The sequence below is a fragment of the Podarcis muralis genome, chromosome 2 (genome assembly GCF_964188315.1).
Source record: "Podarcis muralis chromosome 2, rPodMur119.hap1.1, whole genome shotgun sequence".
In the NCBI taxonomy this organism is placed as follows: domain Eukaryota; kingdom Metazoa; phylum Chordata; class Lepidosauria; order Squamata; family Lacertidae; genus Podarcis; species Podarcis muralis.
In genome coordinates, this window is record NC_135656.1 from 101,171,898 (window position 1) to 101,188,273 (window position 16,376).

Genomic DNA, 16,376 nt, shown 5'->3' on the forward strand with positions numbered 1-16,376 from the left:
GTTAGGGCCACTTTTTTAGATATACCCCCTACACACACACACAGCCATCCCCCCAAAGCAACACTGAAAAAATAATGGGCAGATTTGGCTAAGGTTTTTATAAAAACATAAATGTTCTCTTCAAAAAACACACACACACACACACATATATATATATATGAATGAATTGGTGATTCTCTAACATGCAAACCCCTGAAAGTGGCAGATAGATGGCGACAGGACCACGAGAGAAAAGTGCAGAAGTGGACATCTCCCAGGGTGAAAGAGAGAGACTGAGAAGAAAAGAAAGCACCCAGATGAGAGATGAGAGGGTCTGTCATTTTCTGTGGTCAGGTAGGATTAAGAACTAATGTTGTAGAGGGAGAGAAGTATTTGCACTTTGTGCACTATTTCTACACTTTAGGTATGGTGCCGCTGCCCCCCCCCCCGATATTTTTCATCATGCTGCTGTTATTAAATGTTTTATAGTTGTACCTGAGATGAGGAGACAATAACTTACACTATTTATCTTGTATTTTTCAGGGGCTGAGTTGCAAACTTCATTGCTGGGTTGACACATTGCTGTTCATTATGTATTGCTTATGCTTATTATTATGAATTGTATCTACATAACAGTTTTAATTTTTTTGCATTTAATGAGCATTCTGTTATAAAACATTATATTGTTTCATTATATTGTATGTTGTAAACTGTCCCGTGGCTTTTGGATGAAAGGGGAGGATATATAAATTTATTAAATAACCCAATGAAAGGAAAGAACTGACATTATGATAAATCTCCATCGACACTGCACAGGTGTGTGTTCTGATATTGTGCATGCTGTAATTCAACAGGCATTAAGAGTCTCACTCCACAACGGGATTTCAAATCATGATATTACATTTTGGAGACAACGCAGCCAAGGTCTGAGTTTTCATGTTCCCGTGCCGTACTGAAATTTACCATGCAACTGTTCATACCACAAAAGGGAGCTCTAAATGTGCACTTATAGAATGTTATCTTCTTACACCACACAGTCAACCTGTGGATAGAAAAGTTCAGAACACAGCAGGTTGCTGCCATCATGATCCAAGGACTCCGAATGCCTGCTGGCAGAGCACAGGCAGAAAAGAATAAACAAAACAAGGTGTGTGTGCGCACACACACACACACACACACACACACACACGATCAAACTAGCAACTCAAGTTATCTCAGACACCACTCAGCACTCTTGCTTGCATAACTACACAAACATAATTCTTATATATGTCAACAATGTTCCATCACCAACCACTTCTCTGGAGTCTCGATACTGGATGCCACTGAACTAAGTCATGGTTTGAGGTCAGGAGACTGCTAAAGTGCATTAGAAAGAGATATGTGTACAGTACTGGTACATTTTACCTAGAAGGTGTTAAAGCATCTCTTTCTCACTCACTCACTTACTCACTCTTTCCCTTTGCTGTAATTTTCAGGAAGGGAGGGAGAGTTCAAAAGCCCTTCTCACTCTGTTCTGGTTTTCAAGGTCAAACTACAGCCGCAGGGGCAGCATTGCATAAACAAGCCCCCACCTCAAAATCATGAAACTACATGTCACATGCAGGTCCATCCTCAGGCTAAAGCATCTGTCCATCAGGTTAGAAAGGAAAGGGTCAACACAGCCCTCTTTTCTTCCAAGGTAGCATTTTGTTACAAGTAGCATTTTCTACAGTAGTCCTTTGGTCAATCTTCTACAGCCAGTTGGAATGGATGCCCTAGATTTCAAAATATTTGGAGGGCTCCAGGTTGGAGAACGCTGCCCTAAATAAACTTCATGGTTTCCTGATATCAGCAATCAGTTACTGATATTGTGGCTGCAGTCCGCTTGCTTCCCTCCATTATGCCTTCTATGCTTTGATTTTGAACTCTGCCTAACCCAACACCCCTTTCCTAATATTTATTCATTCCTCTCTGTTTCTACTCTGTCCTGGGTCATGTATTTCCAGATGCTTACTGGACTATCTGATCATGGCAACTGCATAAATTCCTCAGCAGGATAAAAGTAGGTTGTTGTTGTTGTTTAGTCGTTTCCGACTCTTCGTGACCCCACGGACCTGAGCACACCAGGCACTCCTGTCTTCCCAAAAGCAGGTAAAGGTAAAGATAAAGGGACCCCTGACCATTAGGTCCAGTCATGGCCGACTCTGAAGTTGCGGCGCTCATCTCGCTCTATAGGCCAAGGGAGCCAGCGTACAGCTTCCGGGTCATGTGGCCAGCATGACTAAGCCGCTTCTGGTGAACCAGAGCAGCGCACGGAAATGCCGTTTACCTTTCTGCCGGAGTGGTACCTATTTATCTATTTGCACTTTGACATGCTTTCGAACTGCTAGGTGGGCAGGAGCAGGGACCGAGCAACGGGAGCTCACCCCGTTGCGGGGATTCGAACCGCCAACCTTCTGATTGGCAAGTCCTAGGATCTGTGGTTTAGACCACAGTGCCACCCGCGTCCCAAAAAAAGTAGGTAGAGTGGTACAATTTTTAGGAGAATGGTTGAAAAAGACCTTGTTGAGCCCTGCCACTTTGAAATGCTGCATGGTATAGAAATTCCCATCCCCAAACACCACAGAACCACACTCTCAGCTAAAGGACACAGGTTCAAGACTTTATGGTGACAGCAGATAAAGATATTATCAGACTTAGACATGCCTACGTGGGGTTTATAATGGCCTAAACCAGCGTTTCTCAAACTTGGGTGTCCAGCTGTTTTCGAACTACAGTTCCCATCATCCCTGACCACTGGTCCTGCTAGCTAGGGATGATGGTAGCTGTAGTCCAAAAACAGCTGGAGACCCAAGTTTGGGAAACCCTGGCCTAAACTGAGGGCAAAATATGGAAACTTACAGTCTAGAATCCTGTAAGCGTAAAAGGGAATTGTGACAAGAGAAAGTCAGTAAAGCTATTAAAAAGTTTAGTAAACAGTGTCAAGAAGGCTCTTCTATCTGTACATTCCTCTGAGGTGAATGTTCTTCTCTAAGGCTTCATATTTGAAATGAAATTTTGCTACAAAGCTGCTTCCTGCTTAATTCTCTTTAAAACCATGGCTCCTTTATTTAAAACAACACCTCTGTTGCTTGTTTAGCCTTAGCTTGGCCATGGTTAAGTCTCTGCCTTTCCACCTGAGTGAGGAAGGAATAAAAGAACAAGAGACTTGTCTTATAGCACACCAGACCACTAGTCCACCAAGCTCAATGTTGTCAAGACTGATTCAGGCTGCAGACTCCTACGTGACAACAAATGTGCTGTGAAGATAAATGAGAAGAACTTGAAAACACTTGAGGTGATGAAACATGTGCAACCGTATTAATGAACAAATCACTTGTAGAAGAAGGGTTCACAAGATCGCATCCACATGTTGAAAGAATGTGTGGAGTGCACTGTGTAATCTAGCCCAACCCACTGCCACCACACTTTCCCAACATCCATAGATTCAACGGGCTTTGGAAGAAGTTCTAAGCCAATATAGATGTACATGGGTGGAGCTCCTCAGTGAAAGAGACTCTGCCCAACTGCATGGAGGGGTTTGTGTGACCTCACTTACGAGCCAAATTCCAATCTGCCTTGTCTAGCCTGAACTACAATGTCCCCACTGTGGAAGGGCGTGTGGATCCAAAATTGGCCTCCACAGTCACTTACAGACTCACTATTAAAACCGTGTTTATGGAAGACAATCCTGGCTACGAGTGATCGCCAAAGAAGAAGAAGACAACGAATCGAACTCCAGTTGAACAGCCACCTACCTGAGCTTGGCCTGAATATTAAACATAAGCCTAAATGTGTTGTAGAAATGGCCGTTAAATAACAAAATTCATATGTGATGTAAATTTTAATATTTACACCTTGTTCATAGTTCACAGGATTTGAGATCAAAACATTCTTTTACTTCCAAGCTGAAAAAGAAGGTTGGCTGGAATCCTTGAGGAGAAGCAGCGAAGCCCCTGCAGAGCTATTTTCACAAAATTGCCGCTTGGAGTGTGTAACCACATTCTGAAACAAAGTAAGCTAAGCACCTACGGACACATGCAGCTTGCAGCTGTACAGATTTTTCTTTATATTTAACCTTGTAATTTTATTCATTCATCAGGTCAGCGGTACTGACAGCTGCTGGAAGTGACATTTCTGAGTGGAATATTCGGAGAACATTTAAAAATATAGTCCACAGTCACAATCCACAATTGAATTTTACCCAAGAACTTGCCACTCAGAACCCCCGAAGCGACTGTTTGCATGCCTCTCAAATTCTAAAAGCAGCTTGGAAACTAGTATAAGAGCTTCTTCTCTTTTTTTACAAAACTAATTGGGGGAACCTAGGAACCTGCCTTATACCAGGGGTCCTACAAGATATCTTGCCCAGTATCGCCACCATTTGCATGTAGCACTAAGCCTTAAAGTATGGTTTAGTGAGCCACAATGTGAATTAGTTGTGTGCTAGTGTATGCAGCCTGAACACCCCTGCTTTCCTCTTCCCTTCACACAAGCAGGCAGACAAACCATGAAGGGACCAACTGAACAAAATTCTGCCATAACAAAATGGCTGACTCTTTTAATGTGCCGCAAAGCTCTCTGATTGCCCATACGTTTCATGGCTCTGTTTTTTTAAATTGTAATTTTAAATATCAACGTCTGCCTTTCTTTATAAAACTGCAAGCCACCTCACAGGCCCTTCTAAGGGCTGAACGGTGGGATATGCACTCATTGCTAACAAAATAAGGGTGCAATAATATATTTTTATTTCACTCATTTCAATCCCAATGTACTGGCTGTTGCCAATTGTCCTTGAAACCTAATGAACTGAGTAAGAAGACTTTAATATAGCTAACGCTAAATTATTAAACAAGACCCAACAAAAACCAACAAAAAAACCAACCCTGAGGGTTCTTAATTTTTAAAAGTGCCACCAATAATTACATGGTACAATGTAACACTAAATATAGAATACAAATATAAAGAAAAGATTTGCAGCAATTGCTAAAGAGTTGAGAGAGAGCAGTAGTGGCAAAGAACGTGGGTTTAGGCAAGGCACTTTTTTCTCTGCCTCGGCCTTCTCTCTTGCCATGCAGTGCCACTTAAATGACACTGTTAACAATTGCTAAGATAACGTTCTCTGCTGCTCAAGGGGGCAGGTCTAAAGTTGGCTCAAGTTACAAGTGGGTAAAATTCTGCTTGAGCATTAGGAGAAGTATTTCGACAGTAAGAGCAGTTGTACAGTAGAACCTATTCCTTAGAAGGGATCCCCTTTCTGCAGCTCTTCTGCCTAAGGCTGAATGGCAATCTGTGGGGAGGCTATACAGTGGTACCTCGGGTTACATACGCTTCAGGTTACAGACTCCGCTAACCCAGAAATAGTGCTTCAGGTTAAGAACTTTGCTTCAGGATGAGAACAGAAATCATGCTCCGGCGGTGCAGCAGCAGCGGGAGGCCCCATTAGCTAAAGTGGTGCTTCAGGTTAAGAACAGTTTCAGGTTAAGAACGGACCTCTGGAACAAATTAAGTACTTAACCTTAGGTAGCAGTGTAGTGTCCTATTTTACAGAGAACAATTCTTATCTGAAGGAACCTTCTTTTTGAAGAGCTGTGTTGTCCAAGATTAAAGGTAAAAAAACTCAAAGGAGAGCAGAAGCCTTGCAATTGCCCATCAACAGCACCTGGTAATCTTCCTCAGTATGGAAAGAAATAAACTGCATTCCTCTTTAAATTCTAATGATTATTTCAGCACCTGTATCGATATGTATAAATTAGCATATGCAGATACTATGCTAATCAATGTCCTTTTCGGTGATGTGTAAGAGGCCACTGTATTAACAAGGTCTCACAATGACATGTTTAAAAAAATGTACAGGGTAAACTATGTCTGGCACTAATTGTTATTAATAGCTCTGAATTACTGGTGCTCCGATGTCTTGTATTTTTGTATGCAAAGGGGTATAAAAGCAGCAAGTCCACGGGGTAGGGTGAGGGGGGCTTCTTTTTTAATTTAGAAGTGTCCAGGCAGAGATTACAGTGAAATCTCAATAATAGTAAGAATATTTCCGTAATGCTGCATAAAACAAGGTTAAAAGGAGCATTCAACCTGTAATAGCTTAGGGAGAAACCTTTTTATTTCATGAGGTCTTCCTAAGACATGGTTCACTAACTCCCACTCACAGTGAGATGCTTCAGCATGCAATATGCAGCAGAGATTACAACCACAATGGAAACCAAATGGAGCATAGAAATAGCCTACAGGAACTCAGGGAAATATATTATGATATTCAGCATGACTTTCAAAGCTTTGTGATATTTGAAACTCTAAACACCGGTCACTTAATTCCCCCACCCCACCCCCACTTTGCAGATTTAGTTTCCACTAGTTTTTACTTTTAAAAAAACCCAACCAAACTAAACTTTTAAGCCAAGTAGTAAAACAGAGCAGTGATATGGAATCATATATCCATAGACTCAGTAGACAGGTGATGAGGAGGATATTCACATGCTGTGTGGGTATTGTGAAAGTAGAACAGTGCAAATCCAAGTCCATAAAGCAGCCTTTTCATAGTAGTGAGAGGTAGGAGTGTAGAAGTGGATCCAGCCACTAGGCCAAATCCTGACCTCCCAAAACTCCAATTCTGGCAAGTGGGAGGAACGAGAAGTTGGCTATGTCTGGCTAATATGACACACAGAATAGCGTCTCCAACAATAGAACACTGAGACCAGAATTGCCCCATAGCTGAGGCGACTATAATTTGTTTCCCAGATTTCCAGAACTATTCTATTCTCCGTCATCATTTCCTATGTTGTAAGTCTCAGGCATGCACCTTAGCCAATTGGTGCATAGTACATGGATCTTGATATCCTCTGTTGGTAGCCTAGATACGATAGTAATATTCAAAGTCTCCTATCCACTCCATGATCCACAGTTGGTGGATGTGCTTTTCAGCCAAGATTGGGTCTTACAGTGGCTTACAGATAAATCCATCAGAAGACGAGTGTGTATGTATAGAGACTGGGAAAGAAGGTATAATAGTGCATCTCGCCAGTGCTTTTTTCCCTCTTCCCTAAAAAATGTTTAGGGGTACTCTCATTTTCCTACTCATATTGAAATACTGCCCCTCAATGAGGCCAAACTTAGATTCACAAAATGTTTAGGGGTATGCGTCCCCCTGCGTCCCCCTCAGAAAAACCCACTGCATCTCACTACTCCAGTTTTGTTGACTATTGTTTTTATTAAACTGTTTATTTGTACATATGGGCTATACATAAAATAAACAGTAAACAAAATACATGAGTATCCTCTCTTTTTTTTTTAATTCTTGTTTATTCTTCCTATCAGCAGAAAGCTAGCTCAAAGCAGAACCCCACCTCTCTCTCTCTCTCTCTCTCTCTCTCTCTCTCTCTCTCTCTCTCTCTCACACACACACACACACACACACACACACACACAGAATGTGGAGGGGACTATAGAAACAAAATATAGTTCATGCTTACTTATTTATAGGGCTCACACATATGGATGGGTAAGATCTTTGGATCTGCAACTAAACCACGGTATAACAAGGCCTGACATTGCTGAAAGGCGTGCTACAAATAACCTTTATGGTTTTACTGAACTTAGAAACCTACGCTTTCCAGGTGGATTTTTCCATTGATTAAGGTTCTGCGGTTCACCAGGATGGTGCTGTGGTGAAAGAAGATGGTGATACTCCACGTTGATGGTGGAAGCATCAGGAAAACCAATGCCACCAATCTGGAACTCCATTGACTATGTGCCTCACCCTGCCCCATCACTATGCAAGGGGGCACAGCATTCTCCAGCCCCCACCCACAACTTCTGCTATCTATTTAACAGTGATACAGGACACCTTTAAAAGCAAACTCTCCTGAGGCATTGTACGTCAAAAAATATATTAAAATACAACAGAACACAAGGGGAAATGATCAAACACGAATAAAACCAGCAGTAGCAAAAACACACCCTACCTGAGTTCATGTGTCTAATCAATTTATATCGACCAAGACTCACAACAAATCTTTTCCTACAACACATTTTAGAGCACTGCTCCTTTTTATTATTGCTCCTAAGATCTATTAAGATGAAAACACAGTTCAATTGTGTCTTTAAAAGACACATTCGTGACTTTAAATAAAAGAAAACTTCTTCTGGAAATAAAATAGACGCTACATGTATATCAGGTGGCAGAAGATAACAAATATGAAAATCTCTTAACCACCTGCCATCACAAACTGACTCCATGAAATCTCTGTTGCTACGTGTGTTGTTGTTTTTTTACACCTTATAAATGTCTATAGACATATATAACTGTGGAGGCAAGTTTCACAAAGTACAATATTTTCACCTTTCTGTCTCTGGTATCTCTGACTGAATTAATTTGTCCAATTACCTTCCTAGCTGTTGAAACACTTGGTTTAATGTCAAGTGGTTTATTTTTAAAACTATCTTTTTCCAAATGAATGGAAATGAATAGAAAACAACATTATAACCAAAGTGAGTATCAAGTCAGAGACAGAAAGCACACCTACAAAAGTAAAATAATGCCCGGTTCAAAAAGCAGTAATAAAAGTGATTTTTGTTTAGCTTCATAGCACAACTGACAAAAAATACAATCCCATTCCTAGTGTAACTTATAGTGTTACCTATAGGTTGTATCCAACTTTTGGTCATGTATCAGAACATCCCCTACATCTCCTTCCCCCACATACCTTATTCAAATCTGCTCTGGGTTCCCTGCAATCATCTGGAGCAGATTTGGTGGTGGTGCAGAGGGCATATGGGGTGGGGTTCCATTGCATGAGAAGAGCTCACTCTAAGGGTTAGACTTAACCCTATGCTCCTAAGAAAGAAAGTCTCTTTCCTACTATGCCACTACAATCTCCAAGGTAGGTCAAGCCACAGCAGTGAAAACACTGACAAGCAGAGAAAGATGCCCTTAATGGCTGATCTTCCAATGATCTTTCAGCAGAAAACCATCTTGCCATATAAAACAGAAGAACTTTTAGAAAATTATTTCTATCAAGAATATTTACTGATTTGGGCTAGATGTTGGTATTTTATCAATTGTGGTAAAAAGAAATCAAGCCCTTAAGGCAGTGCAGAATGTAAAAACAAATACAATGACTAAGAAAAGACCGGTGTTTTCCCCAAAAGTTTGAGTAGTGTTTGAGACGTGTTCCACTGAAAGGCATAGCTTATGTGCACCTGAATTTGCGATAGCCTATCGGAAGAAGGTTGTACTGTCACTTTCACCTTAATTTATCCTTTACTCAGAAAAGGAAAACCATTTCTCCTATATAATGAGACAAAGAAGCTGAACAGCCCTTCAATTTGACTTGACCTGTCAGCCATCATAAGCAGCGGCCCCTGTAAAGTACCGCAAGTCCTCAGGTGTGCTGAACCTGTAAATGAGCTAACTGAACATTCACATTCTTTCAAAAAGCATTTTATAAAAAGGGGCTCCATAAATCCACTGACTTGGAAAACCTGATTTCCTTGAGATATTTAGTTGCCATGACAATTTATAATAAGATGCTACTACAGTAGAGAGAGAGAGAGAGAGAGAGAGAGAGAGAGAGAGAGAGAGAGAGAGATTGGGGAGGGAGGGAGGGAGGACAGGAAAACTGAGGATATTGATTAATATGCTGGCAAGTTGCATCTGAATTTAAAGTTTTCTTCCAGCCTAAGAGGCCCGTTAATATTTCAAGAACCTGAGCAACATGCTTCAATAGCAAGGTAAGTTCTATGATAAATGTGTTCTCCAATCTGTGCACCAGTCAAGCAGCTATAAAAATCAGAATAATTCATGCAAAGATTTCCATTATGTTTCTAAACACACTTATTTACATTTTAAATCACACAGCAGACAATAGAAAATATCCTTCATTTAGACAGGTGTGAATGAGAAAACAGATGCATCCATTAAAGCAGAACCAATTCAATGAATAACAACAACAACAGTAATGATAAAGAAAGGAGGTGTGGGGAGGGAAAACTTTGCCACCTCTTGGCTTCACAGAGTTTGGGTCAATGAGCAACTTACCTGAAAAAACACAGCCATGGCTCCTATTATTCTTTTCTCTTGGACCGCTGTCCCAAAGCTGTCAAAATCATCAGGATTGTAGAAATAAATCTGCATCTGTGGAAAAATGGAAAGAATTTTATTTTGCTGCAAAATTGACTCCAGGGTGGGACAATGAATAATGCGTTGTGTGTAGACCAGGGAGGACCAAGATGAAATCTTTGGCTCTGTGATGTCTGAATCCCCAACCCCGATGGCTGGAACAAGTTCCTAGGGTGAGAGAGCATGGATGTAAGTGGGAAAGGCAAAGTCAGAGGAAGGTTGGGAATGGAAAACCTCCATGTCTTGGAAGATGGTCTACATGCTGGATTTCAGGTAAGACAGTAAAGTAAGAATAAATTGACTAATTTGTGGTCAAGGGCACAATGGCCATTTTCTTGCGGTGCCTCAGCAGGAATTAAGTAACTAGCCACAACTCAGGACGATTTTGCAAATGCATAAAAGATAGTTATATTTGTTGCAACATACAGAAAATGCAAATAAGTGTGCCAAGCTCATATCTGGGGCGACTAAGATGGCTAAAAGAGGGTGGCGCTTGGTGTGTGGAGTGCCACTCCTTGGTGTGTGGAGTGCCTCAGGGTGCGATACTCTCCCCGATGCTTTTCAGCATCTTTATGCGCCCCCTCGCCCAGCTTGTCCGGAGTTTTGGGCTGGGTTGCCATCAGTATGCCGATGACACCCAACTCTATCTGTTGATGGATGGCCATCCTGACTCGGCCCCAGACACACTGACCAGATGTTTGGAAGCTGTGGCTGGATGGTTACGTGGGAGCCGGTTGAAGCTAAATCCTTCGAAGACAGAGGTCCTGTGGCTGGGACGGGACGATATGGGATTGGGGGGGGGGGCAACTCCCATCTCTTGCGAGGGTGCAATTAGTGCCAGCACCGTCCGTTAAGAGTTTGGGTGTAATCTTCGACACCTCCCTTTCCATGGAGGCGCAGATTGCAGCTATAACAAAGGCGGCATTTTTCCATCTCCGCCAAGCTAAGCAGTTGGCTCCTTACCTCTCTCGCCCTGACCTAGCCACTGTGATCCACGCGACGGTCACCTCCAGACTGGATTATTGTAACTTGCTCTACATGGGGCTGCCCTTGAGACTGACCCAGAAACTCCAGCGGGTGCAGAATGCTGCAGCGAGACTCCTTACGGGGTCTTCGCTGCGAGATCACATTCACCCGGTGCTATACCAGCTGCACTGGCTCCCAGTGGAGCAGAGGATCAGGTTTAAGGTGCTGGTTTTAACCTTTAAAGCCCTATACGGCCTAGGACCCTCGTACCTACGGGACCGCCTCTCCTGGTATGTCCCACAGAGAAACTTACGGTCATCAAATAAAAACATCTTGAAGGTCCCAGGCCACAGAGAAGTTAGGCTGGCCTCAACTAGAGCCAGGGCTTTTTCAGCTGTGGCTCCGATCTGGTGGAACACTCTGTCACAAGAGACTAGGGCCCTGCGGGACTTGACATCTTTCCGCAGGGCCTGCAAAACAGAGCTGTTCCACCAGGCCTTTGGCCAGGGCACAGCCTGACTCCCTCCCTCAGCAATCTTCGCGGAGCTCTGGCCCAATGGTTGCCAGTGGCTTGATTTGAATTAATTTATAAGGAATGATTTTAGAGTGTTGTTTGTGCTGTACTTTTGCACTGTTTTATTGTTGTTAGCTGCCCTGAGCCCGGCTTCGGCTGGGGAGGGCGGGATATAAATTATTATTATTATTATTATTATTATTATTATTATTATTATTATTATTAAACCTACCAAGATGATTTGCTCAAAATGACTTCTGAAATCTGTGAAAGCAACTTCTCCTGTTAATAGGGCAAATTGCTGTTGACCATTACACACACTTAATTTGGACCGCATGGGATGTTTTGCCTCTTAAAACCAGGCTGAACTGGAGTCAGGTCAGAGATTCAGGAAGCCAGATAAGCATAGAGATAAGCATTTTTTAAACAATAATAATCCAAATAAGGTTGGCTCCATTCTCTTCATTGCTATAGAACCAAAGAGCAGGCATGACCATGTGTGTCTGAGGAGACCTGATAGTCATTGGGGGCCAAGTCAGGACGATGCAGGTAGATGGTTTGCCAGGGACCTGGAGGAGGGATCCTGCTTGTCTCTGCTTGCCCCGGGGAAGCCTATTACTGAGTATCCTGGGAAGTGTCCAAGTGTGTGTGTGAGGGGAGGATTCCCTCAATCTGCTCTCTTGCCTAACCTGTCGCCTCACCCTGCCTCCCTCTCCACAGCCATCAGATACTATCTCTGACACACCCACAGCACCTATTGTACCACCTACCCCAGAGTCTAGGCCTGCCTTTCCAGAGGGGGGTGTTTTGTCCCTCAGGGGGCAGAGACACCTCCCCTATCACCAAGGTCCTGTAGCTACCAAAGAGGTGTAAACAGATGGAGCAGATCCCACCTTCTAGGCAGAGTGCTGGACTTTCCGCCCCATTCCTTTATATAGGATAGCAAGGTGTTGGTGTTGGATCAACATCTTAGATGGATCACATGCCCTGCTTGTGTATCCATGCCTTGGGTTAACAATGTGCATTGCTCGCTGTGCCTCCAATTACATTTTCATATGTATCACACTGATTTAAACATTAACACCTTTGGAAAGAATCCTTGTTCTTCAACAACAGAGATCTGAGATGTTGATCCACCTTGGTTCTCTGCTACTGGGGTAGGACTGACCGCCTGGTTTAACGCAGATGGGCAGCGCATGAGGTATAATTTGCTCTGAATATGCTTTTATTGCTGCTTATTGCTATAAACTGATTAATTCATGAACACCTGACCCAGTGTGGCATGGTTTTCTTGCTGTTCAGCTGTAATCTAAACAGTCGCTGGCTTTCCATGATACGCGAACCATACTAAGCGTTACAATTCCACTGGGTTAACCTTGAGAAAATTCTCTCTTTCAGAATTGAAAGGTCTGGATCTCACTCCCTCCCTCCCTCTTCTCTCTTCTCTCTCTCTCTCTCTCACACACACACACACACACACAATTTAAAAAGTAGTTTCAACTTGTATGCAACGAAGTTACTCATAAAGTCTCTCTTTGCTGGTAAACTGTAGCATCTAATCATGCTGTCATATGAAACCAGGTTAAAGATGGTGGAATCACGCGACTGCTTAGAACACCGCAGCCTCTATTTTGCAGTCTCTATATTCTGTCATGCTCATGATCGCTGGTTGAGCAACATGAGGAATGCTCCCCAGGGGAGAGACATGTGCAGCCTCCTCTGATCCAAGTATGCATCAGCATAGTATGGCTATGAAAAGAACACCTCAAGGTTTCAAAAAATAAAGCTTCTATTTGAAGATACCTGCCGCTCTTACAAGCACCTGATCATTGGCTCTCTGCAGACGGCTGGGCATCACGTATTTTTCTTCCATGTCTTTTATGTACACAGAAGACACACACATAAAACAAGGCGGTATGTTCAAGTAAAAACTGAAACCAGCCAGATTAGTTGTCATGGAGCCACACTGCTGAGCTATGGTGATGTATTGCTTACGCAAATATGAAAGCAATCAAGAAACAGCTTTCCTCCATCTGCTCTCCTGCAGGAGCCATCCTAATTTATTAAGAGAAATGCACTGCAAATTAGGGCCGTACATATAGGTGGCAACATGTGGCTGGCCTTCTGTGCTATATAACCAACACCTGTGCATTGACTTGCTTTGAGTGTGAGCAACACCTGCAGTTCCATACCATTCCTCTATCCACATAAGAGAGCTTCATTCATATTCCTTTTCTTCTGGTACTTTGATAAGAGATGCCACACATTTTGGCAAGTTCCAGTACTAAATACCTAAATGCCCCTGTTGGTCTGCAGCAAATCTAGGCCAGAACAGGAGTTCAAACTCAACTTCTTGAACTACACACAAAACAGGAGCACTGCAATGTTTCACAGCTGCCATATTCTATCTCAATCCTCCTCTGGAGCCTCCCCATGAAAAAAGAGGCATGTTCAGTTAACTTTAACAATCATAGCATCATTTCCAATAACCTTACCAGCACATTGTTCACTTCCTAATATTTCAAAATAACCCACTTAATGGGTTTTAATTAGATTTTATTTCAACCGTCTTCCTCAGGGTAAGGTCACATGCTGGGCTGTAACTACGAAAACCAGAGGTGTGCATTGTTTCAGCAAAGATACTCACGATTCTGAAAATGGTACTGGCAGGGAATTGCTAGCTAACCAAAAATTTGTGCTACGTTCTTGGGCCATCCTTATATTTATATCTCCTGACAAGCACCAATGGGAATTCAGCAGAAAATACATTTGCCTGGAAGAGCTGGAGGATAAATTTTAATTGTTTTGCCTTCATATCCCCAACCTCATAGATCCCTGGCAATCTCTTACAAATTAACAGCCTCCAGGTTTGGACAACACTCAATTTTCAACATGATACATTCATGCACTGATATTCAAATTCAAAACAATTTGGTTTCAGGTTGGATTACTTGAGCTCCATTTATATGAAACAAATCAAAATCCCAAGTAATGACCATAAACTACATTTTAACTTCCCATTCAGAGAAAACTAAAACACAACAATTCTCAAATAAAGTGTCTAAAATGTCTAAAATATTTGTAATATTATGCAGAAGAAAACAATATGTGGAAGAAAACAATATTCAGTAAGCTTGGCGTAGTCTGTAGGATGCCAAAAGCATTCTAGACCATCTTTGCTCGTAACGTTAGAAGGAAATTAATTTTTGCAATATTCTTTTGGGTAAGTGAGGAAAGGGGCATTGATTGAGAGCCATTTTTTTTTACCAGTGTAATATGCTATGGGTTGTATCCAACCAGAATACACAGAGTAGGCCTGTTGAAATTAATCTATCTTGGTTAGTCATGGGCATGAATTCCAAGAGTTCTACTCTGAGTAGGACTGGAACTGAATACAACCCAAAGGGTTATATTTTAGGTTTTTTAGCACTGGCCCTCATAACTGTTGATTTAAGGTTATCATTCACTCACCCCTCCAAGCATAGGAACATTAAGAGGTGGTTTCATATCCTGACTTGTAGACTGCACCAGCCGACATGAGGCTTACTTTAGCATTGGCTAGAAATTTGGAGTCACAGTGGCATGGTAAATCGTCCTTGCCTCATGGCCAGACATTCTGGACCACCAGCTCCTCATTCAAATGCTGTTGCATCACACTGAGGGAGACTGATACTGTGATAAGGTTAGAGGTACCTGGTGGCTACTAGGCTAGAGAGTTGAAGGCCTAGACAAAAATGTTGTCTCTCACTCTTTCTGGACTTGCCATTTCTAGTGCCAGCCTTCTATCCTTGCTCAACATACCGGCAAATAAGTAATTTAATAAACGAGCAACATAACTGTTCAGTTTTTGCTTCTCATAAGGAAACTCTAAAGGATCACCCTGGAACCTTCCAGAACTCAGGGAAGTGAGGAACGCAAAGTGCTATACTGTGTTTTATATGCCTTCTCCTTATCTGACCAAATATGAAAACATCTACATGGAATAAGGGAATTCAAATGTACTTCAGCTATAGGGAGTCTGCCATTATCACTATTACATATCCAGGGGTATCATATAATTTAAGTTTTAAAAAGCTGCAAGACTTCTAAGACAGCCAACGTTATAATGAATCAGTCAGCTAACTGCAGAGGCAATAATTAAAGAGGCTGTTGGAAAGCCAAAATATTTTGGGAAGAATACAGGGCTAAAAAAAGGACTCCAAGTTCAGAATACTGAAGAAAGTAGTCTGAACGATTTGCTTTGATTCAGTGGAGCTAACTATTGAACAGACTAATCTTTAATTATTATTACCTCTCCCAGCTGCAATGTAGGAAGGAATTATTCTCAACCACCATTTGCTGCTGGATGTGAAATCTCTTGCTTGGAACCAAATTGTATGCAAAGCTTCTATATCCACGTAACTAATTTCTTTGTGAGGTTTTAAGCATGGCAAAAATATTTGGGGAATTCAGAGTTTTATCACGGTGCATTTGATTACTTGTTCTTGTGAGAAAAACAAACAAACACCAGCATGACTTTGCAACCTGACTCCCATTTCTGAAATAAATTAAAAAAGGTTGTTGGAATACCCTCATCTGCCAACTGCATTAGAGCTTGCGGGATTTGCAGGCACAATCCCACAGAGTTCAGCATGCTCAAATCCACCAGTTTTTCCCCCAATGAAGTCACTGCACAAGTGGAATGGGACCACAGCCTCAGCTCTCTTCTGGGTCTTCGTCCAACCCTCCAGAGTAGATTTGGAGCATGTGGGAGGCACATGGGAGGAA

At 42.1% G+C, this 16,376-nt stretch overlaps 1 protein-coding gene across 4 annotated transcripts in view; it reads right to left on the bottom strand.

Annotated features, from left to right (window-relative positions):
• PTPRG (protein tyrosine phosphatase receptor type G) overlaps positions 1-16,376 on the bottom strand; it is a 538,165-nt gene that overhangs the window by 172,823 nt on the left and 348,966 nt on the right. For all 4 annotated transcript variants that reach the window (XM_028719555.2, XM_077925092.1, XM_077925090.1 and 1 more), the window contains exon 5: positions 10,049-10,144. In XM_028719555.2, the coding sequence (XP_028575388.2) occupies positions 10,049-10,144 (96 nt within the window). The remainder of the gene's footprint in view (positions 1-10,048; positions 10,145-16,376) is intronic.